This window comes from Sorghum bicolor, chromosome 1, assembly GCF_000003195.3.
Source record: "Sorghum bicolor cultivar BTx623 chromosome 1, Sorghum_bicolor_NCBIv3, whole genome shotgun sequence".
Taxonomy (NCBI): domain Eukaryota; kingdom Viridiplantae; phylum Streptophyta; class Magnoliopsida; order Poales; family Poaceae; genus Sorghum; species Sorghum bicolor.
This window is the reverse complement of record NC_012870.2, coordinates 60,780,463-60,788,524: the sequence shown is the minus strand read 5'-3', so window position 1 is coordinate 60,788,524 and position 8,062 is coordinate 60,780,463. Positions and strand designations below refer to the sequence as shown.

At 56.3% G+C, this 8,062-nt stretch overlaps 1 protein-coding gene across 1 annotated transcript; it reads right to left on the bottom strand.

Moving 5' to 3' along the window:
- On the bottom strand, positions 379 to 3,891 carry LOC8062891 (subtilisin-like protease SBT1.7). Its single transcript, XM_002464997.2, has one exon. The coding sequence runs from the start codon at positions 2,902 to 2,904 to the stop codon at positions 622 to 624; it is 2,283 nt and encodes a 760-aa protein (XP_002465042.1). The 5' UTR covers positions 2,905 to 3,891; the 3' UTR covers positions 379 to 621.

The following is an 8,062-nucleotide window of genomic DNA, read 5'->3' as shown; positions in this document are numbered from 1 at the left end:
GCATTTGCACGAGGCGGATTCAGAGGCTGCCATCGAGAAATTCAATCAGTGAATCACATCTCGAAAGGTGGCAATAAGTAGCATGATCTTTGTAGTACTTACCGAACAACAGCACTTCTTCGTTAAGCAACAGGAAAAAAAGATCAACCCTGTTACTGTAGAACTCCGTCATTGCCGCATCGCTTTCCGCGGAAGTGTAGTAGCGGTGAAGTAGCCGTCGAATTTTTGCTGTTGCTGAAGAACACGTGTCGATCATGTCCGAATCTGTTGGCATAATCGAAGACCGATCATGTGATCATATCTTACCAGATCTTGGCTACATACATACTAGTACATTGTCGGGAGTTTCAGAAATGGAACGGCAGCATCTTGCAGAGCTGAGAAAATGCCCCTTATGATATCCCAAGGACACAGCTTTATTCATCTCCGCTATTTACACAACAAAATCGCAGCTGATATAGCAGACGTCGAGCGAGAAGAGCTCCAGTCCCCAGTTTCGTAGCCTGTACATACAAACATGCCGTGCAATGCCGTAGCCTAGAGACGCTATACAAACATATATTCTGTACCATGGTTGCAAAATTAGCGTTCTGAACACCACGAGCAACACAAAAGAAGAGCCTACTGCTGCTCTCCCTTGGGTGGAATCACGAGGGGGCTCCTCACGATGTAATCGTCGGAGACCCACTTGAGGTTGCCCTCGGCGCCGGCCACGTTGGGCTGCCCCGCCCACCGCACCGTCACCGTGAAGCTCTGCTTCTCCTTCAGCTCCGTGAACCGGAGCATGGGCGGCTGCACGGTCACCGACACGTCCTTGGGCATGTCCACCACGGCGGTGTACACGGAGCTCGCCTTCCCCACGTTGGTCACCGTGCGGTTCACCGTGATGGGCTGGGACAGCAGGTTCACGACGAGGGACGGGTAGTTGAGCTCTGCCTCGGTGATGGCCTTAACGCCGCCGCAGGTGATGGGCCGGTGGGCGATCTCCGTGACGCCGTCGTCGCCGAGCCCCAGCCCGCAGAGGTACGGGATGTAGTCGTCGGCGTGGAGGTCGTAGACCAGGCCCGGGTCGAAGGCCAGCGCCGGGTTCACGTACCCCGCGCCCATGGCGTAGAAGGTGGCGTGCCGGTACTGCTCGTCCTTGATGGGCAGGCCCGTGCGGTCCACCGCGTCGGACGTCGTCATGATCGCCGACTTGATCGCGGCCGGTGTCCAGTCTGGGTGCAGGCTCTTGAGCAGCGCCGCGATGCCGCTCAGGTGCGGCGTCGACATGGATGTACCGGACTCGACGAAGAAGGAGAGGTCGGCACCGCCGTCGGAGAACTCCGTGTGCGAGTCGCTCGGCGCCCACGCCGCGAGGATGTTCATGCCGGGGCCCGTGATGTCCGGCTTCAGGATCCCCGGGCTCGCCTTGCTCGGCCCACGGGACGAGAAGAAAGTGACCGCCGGCGACGGGTACGAGCCGATGATCGTCCCCTTGAAGTCGATGCTCGCCGTCCCGTTCGCCGTGGAGTTGAGGTAGGCCATGATCTTGGCCCCGGCCTCGTAGCTGACGTGCGACGCCGGGAGGACGTGCGCGTCGGCGAAGGTGGTGTACCCTTCCGCCGCCTTGTTCATGACGATCATGCCCACGCCGCCGTACGCCGCCACGGTCTGCCCCGCCTCGATGCGGCCGCTCAGTCCCCTGCTCTCGCAGAGCACCACCTTGCCGGTCACCTCGGCGCCGCGCAGCACGCTGCAGTCGCGGCTGGCGTCGAAGCCGTCCGCGCCGGGGTACACGAGCGGGAGCGGGTCCGCGGCGGAGTTGTTCCGCGGCTGGAAGAGGGACTCGCCGTGGAACTCCTCGCCGTTGCCGAGCTTGACATTGGTCCGTATGGCGCGGTCCATGGTGCCCGCGGCGACGGTGAGCATCCACGGCGCGCCGTTGCCGACCGTTCCGGGGTCCGGGCCGGCGTTGCCCGCGGCGCAGCTGACGAAGATGCCGCGCTCCATGGCCTTGAAGGCGGCGATGGCGATGGGGTCGTAGTTGAACTGCGTGCCCGAGTAGGCGCCGATGGAGAAGGACAGCACGTCGACGCCGTCCTTGACGGCGGCGTCCAGCCCGGCGATGATGTCCATGATGGAGCAGCGGCTGCGCGTGCACACCTTGTAGATGGAGAGGTGCGCGTGCGGCGCCATCCCGGACGCCGTGCCGTCCGCGTTGCCCCTGACGTTGGCGTTCTCGACGAAGTTCCCCGCGGCCGTGCTGGCCGTATGCGTGCCGTGGCCGGCGTCGTCGACGGGCGGCGCCGTCGAGTTCACGGCGGCGCTCCCGAACGCGCGCGCCCCGATGATCTTGTTGTTGCATCCTCCCCCCGCGATGTTCTTGAACTCGCAGGTGCCCTTCCACCCCTTGGGCGGCGGCTGGAGCCCGTCGTCGCCGAAGGACGGGTGGCTGGGCAGGATCCCCGTGTCGAGGATCCCAATCACCACCCCGCGACCGAACCCGGAGCCGCTCCAGAAGCCCTCGTTGCCGAGGTGGAGGCCGAGGAAGCCCGGCGAGCGGGTGGTGGCGAGCGGAAGGAACACCTCCGGGTACAGCCGCGCGCACCCGTCCGTGGCCCTCAGCGCCTCCGCCTCCTCGTCCGTGAGCCGCGCGGCGAAGCCGGTGAAGACGTCGGTGTAGGAGTATATGATCCGCGGGCCGTCGTCGCCGCCGCCGTCAGCCGTGGAGTCCAGCCGGGCCGCCGCCTGCGGCAGGAACGAGCGGTGCCACTCCTCGACGGAGCCGCCGTCGGCGCCTTCCCGCGGCCGGAGGTGCACGATGTAGTTCTTCCGCTCCTGCAGGTACGCCGCGCCGCGGAGAGCCAGCGACAGGAGCAGCAGCAGGGTGGCGCGACACCACCGGGTCTTGTTCATCTCCATCGTCAGCGGAGGCGGAGGCGGAGCGGCGTTGCTGGGCAATGTGGATGCGGGCGGAGGGCGGAAGAGGAGTGAGGTGGAGGTGGGGCGTGGCCGTGGGTGGCGGCGACGAGGAGATCCGCAGGAGTTTTTATGGCTGGGGGACTGGGGGGGAAGGGTGGCAGTGGCACAGCTGCCGGCTCACATCACAGTGTTGAGGCGGCGGCTGCTGCTGCTGCTGCTGCTGCGACTGCGAGGTGGTGTTGGGGAGTGGAGTGATGGGCGGACGACAGTGGCACTGGCAGTGAGCTGGAGGGCAGAGGGCCAGAGGCGTGGGGGCGGGCGTACCCGGTGTCCGACCGGCGTTCCCTCCCCAGTCCCCATGGATTGCACTGCACACCGTGCGGATGCGCCTGCGGTTCGGGTCCCGGCTGTGCCAGGTCTCTCCGGTCTCGTGATGATGGGTGGCTGGATGTGGATCGATGGGGTCCGGTCCGGCGGAATTGGATTCCGGTGCCCCCACGTTTTGGAGCTTGTCTTTCTTTCAGCACAGCGCACTAGCAGTACTACCCTACACAAGTCTGTCTAGTATAGGGCAGATATTTTTTCCGTGGCCCCTCATCTGCCGGTGAAACCCGGCGGCGGTGAGGCAATTTTACCTTCCACTTCCAGCAGGACGACGGTCGACGGCGAGAGGTTGACCCGTGGAGTCCACAGAGCCGAGGTTGTTTTGACTAGGGCCGGCCGGCCAACGCCGGTTAGCCGGGCGGCACGGGCCATGATGGCCGAAAATGCAGTAATAACCTTTTATCATCATGATTCGAGCAGGAAAACACACATGCAACACCGCCACGCGCATGACGTGGAACGCTGTCTGTCTGCCTCCCTGGCACGACGAGGTGGAACGCTGTCTGCCCGCGCTGGCTGGAACGACGCCGTCGCCGGAGCCAACGGCCAAGGATTTCCTCATCTTCCCCCTACGCCGGGAAGGAAAAATTTGCAGCCAAGGGGTGTCGAGGAAGGGACCGGACGACGACGCCTGTTCCGCTCCCGCATATTCGGTGGCCAGTGCACGCGGACACGGGCGCATGACGGTGATGAGCCGGTGAGGCAGGGGATGGAGGAGCGAGGCTCCCCCCCCCCCCCCCCCCCCCCCCCCCCCCCCCCGCGGTAGCTTCCAAAAGCAAATGCGGTGCCGGTGCCGGTGCCGGTGCCTGTGCGGTGCGGTGGCCCGTGGCCGGTGGACGACTGGACGGTGGTAGTAGACTGGTAGTACGAGCTCGCGCTGCCGAGAATTATTTCTTTTTTTTTTTTTGCCGGTGGCCACCACCACTGTTGGTAGTGCCCGCTCGTTTCGTTCGTTTGGCACGCACACCGGCAAGGCAAGCAACAGAGGCGCCCAGCACAGCAGAGAGTCACGCACCGGCACCGCCTCCTAGGAATTAGGACGCGGACACGTACTGGCGCGCCCACGAGCAGCAGCAGCCAGCAGGGTTTGTGTTTGTTTCCTGCCGCGTGCTCTGCTCTCTCGAGCAGATTAATAACCTTTCGCTTTAACAGCCCGGCCCTCGAGGATCAAACTACTACCTCCAAAAGCGTTGTTCGTGAGGAGAGTTTTGTACGTTGCTTGGCAAAAGCACCCAGGGTGCCAGGTCGCCCCAGTGTGTTTATTTTCCCAATTCCCGCGAACAAATAGTGGTGGCTTTGTTTAGCCCGTGGCTGGCACAAGTATCCAAGCGCGCGAACGTGATCCTGATCCCGCCTGCACTGTACCAGTGGCCGCCGTCGTGTCCGGTTGGCAGGCCGAGACGGGGTAGATGCCCGCGATTTGGACGCATCGATCAGATTGGCAAGCGTGTGATACAAAAAAGCAAGCAAGCAAGCAAGCACGGTACACGACGATCCTATCCCACGTCCCCCGTGTGCTAGTACGGGAATACTAGTACAGCCACGCGAGAGAATTTCGGTGGCAAGTCAATGCCGCAGCGAATCAGAGAGCTGATGAATGGATTGGATGCTGCCCTTAATTTTGTTCCCCGCTTCTTAATTTCTCATTCCCGCCACATCTGTGGTGTGGATGGCGACGCCTCGGCCGAGCTAGCCCTAGCAGGTGAGCGTGTGGTGTCCTGCATGGCACGGCACCAGACCATGCACATTGAGATGGAGGTGCCGCGCCGCGCCAGTGCCAGATATGGGCACGTCGACGTCCATGCATCATCGAATCGATGGTGCCATGTGTGTTTCCCGGCCGGTCCTCGTATTCCCGCCAAACAATGGACTGATGAGGCCAGCTTTAACTAATGGCCTACCTAATCGCTAGACCAGTGGCCACAAATACTAGGTCTACCCATAGTGTTTGCTGTCGCCCGATTGACCGATTACTATTGTTAGGATTTCTTGGTGGCACATGTCCATCTACGCGTACCGAGCGGTGCCGTCTCTGGCTACTACTGGATTCGATCTCCCTTATAAACTCCAATTATTGAGTCGTATCCAACATTATACTTATACTCTAATCTATTTCGACTTTTCAAATTTCAAGTGAGTTTGACCAGTTGGGGCACAATCAAGACCAGCCATTAGAAGAGTTTTGTTGTTGTGTGCTGAAACATGACAACTCCACATTAGAGCATGTTCACTTGAACTTATCTGCCGAATCTGTCAATATTCAGTAGTGTTTTTCTTTCACAATAAATCAGTAAACAGTATTTTCAGCCATGATTTTTTAGATAAGCGAATAGGCTCCTAGGTGTCATAAGTCAGAAGTAATTGATCAATCATCTTTTCTATGGATTCCTCTAAAATAACCCTGCATTATCAGTGAGTGTGAATGTTTTTTTCTTGTGCTACTTGCCTACTTCAATAATCTTAGGTTCCTGTTCTTTGCATATGGAAGGTATTGTGCAATCAGTAAAGATACATTACCACAGAAACCATTTGTGCATGCAGTTTGTAAACCATTTGTATAGCTGTTCTTACCAAGCATGCACATGTAACTCAAGGCCTGTGAAGATCGTTGGATATCTATATATTGACACAAATAGAGAAATGCTTGTCCAAATAAAACAACAATTTGTAAAGAAACAAAAATCACGAACATGCTTCATCGACCAAATTTTTTATTAAGTGGATATTAAAGTTTGTTACATAACACACATATGGTTCGAATAAAGCTAATTCAGGCCCAAAGAACAATGATTGTTGCCTCATAGTGAAGCTGAAGGTATGAACTACCACATTTTACTCAAACAATTATACACACAATCTTTTGCGACGAAGATATAAATAAAGCTAAAGCTAATTTAACCCAGCAACGAGCATACCTCCCTCCAGGCATTGTCGACGACGCCAAGGAACAACACCTACAAAAGCCTCCCGCCTGGCCAGCGAAAGTGGCAAGGAAGGCTTGCTTATATTCATTGAATGACGAGGTGTCAAGCTCACAACTTTCGACTAGCATTCCCCACTTCTTTAGTAGTACAATATGAGCTTGGATTTTTGGCTTCACAACCCTTTTCTTGTTTTTAGGCGTGACTACTATAAGGGACCAATGATGCATCATCTTGTCTAAAGACATAGAGCCTGGGTGGTGGGGCATGCAACGAGCTCTAGAGTGGCAACATAATGGAGCTAGAGAAGTCTTGCAAGTCAGCGGTGCTCACGTTGTCCAATCCTGCTTCATTAGGCACACAGGGTTCACCTAAGGCTACGGTAACGACTGAGTTTTGGTCCAAGATACGTCCGACGAAGCGTCCAATGCTCCTTCCTTTCTTAAAGTGTCAACATTGCAAGGAGCTTTAGATCCAAGCATCCAAAGAGCCTACCACATCAGTTGTCCATACTGGGGAAGCACCATCGATTTCTCATGACCAAAATCCCCCTTGGTGGGCTCCCTCCACACAAGTCTTTCACGAGTAGCATGAGGTTTGGACCCCTTTCCATCAAAACAAGACATGCAGGCATTAAAACACACACTTCAAGGTCAAGGGTTGTATTCTTCGTTCCTACCTGGCTCGCGCCACACGACGTGTCAAATTACATGACCTTCTAATGCAGCGGTACGTGCATCAGCACACCCACATGACCAAACTTGAGTGTTCCTTTCAATGGCCAACCCTAGCACAGACTATCTACCGAAGTTAGAGAAGATGACCCAGTCGGCTTCAGGGTAGAAGAAGTCCGGAGCATTAGCCCCCATCACGATCAAACTCCATAAACGCCCTGCAACCAGAACCCTCGCCAGCACAGATAACATCATCTTTGGGTAGCAGCAAGAATAGGAATGATGGTCCGCGGACCCCTTGGGAGTGCTTAGGATGGAGCCTCGACGCTACCAAACGAGTTGGCGTTGAACGTTGGCTGCACCAATGGGCACCCTGCCACGCCGAGGGAGCTTGCCATTTCACACCAGGTGACAAAATCCATGGAACCTGAGGCACTGTTAGGGCCACTTGCAAGTGGTGACCTTGTGGTAGAATGACAAGCAACTCAAACAATGGCAAGAAGGTGCCTTCATCGTGATATGAGGCAAACAAGCTTTGGCATGACTTGTCCCCTATCTCCAGAGCTTGGAGTGGCCGGCCTAATGAGTAGTGGTCAGGGAGAAGGGCACCATGCTTGGGGAGAGTAGCGAGGAGGCACTAGCTAGAAGGACTGGTTGCCACAACCACAAACGGTATGGCCAACAACAACAATAGGCGGGTTGTAGCTTGCATAGCTCCTGCAGAGCAGGCCGGGGGAGGGAAGAGGTGGATACCCATGCCGGGGTGGCATCCGGCGGGGTGGGGGGTGATGGTAAGAGTGGCCTCTAGCGCCGGAGTGGTATTCGGAGGGCTGCGTGAGGTCACAGAGCTCACCCCATCCATAGGGCGTCCTTGTCGTGCTCATCGAGAAGAAGGATTGAACAATAATTTTATGAAATTATAGATCTTATCATAGGTTACACATTTTCACGTGAATACACATTGCATTAAGTTTCCATGATTCCAACCCACGACCTTTCCCTTGCATGATCCCTTTTTATCATCCCATTACAAAGTTACTACTCATAACAACAAGATATCCATTCTTCTAAACATTAGGTGAAATGATTTCATAGATGGTTGGTCCATATAAGAAATTGCCAATGTAAATGACATTTTCACGGTCGGTTCCATATATAGCCTTATGAAAATCTTTTAAA

Excerpts from the sequence above, each read along its gene's own strand:
- LOC8062891 (XM_002464997.2), bottom strand. The coding sequence starts at position 2,904 with ATGGAGATGAACAAGACCCGGTGGTGTCGCGCCACCCTGCTGCTGCTC.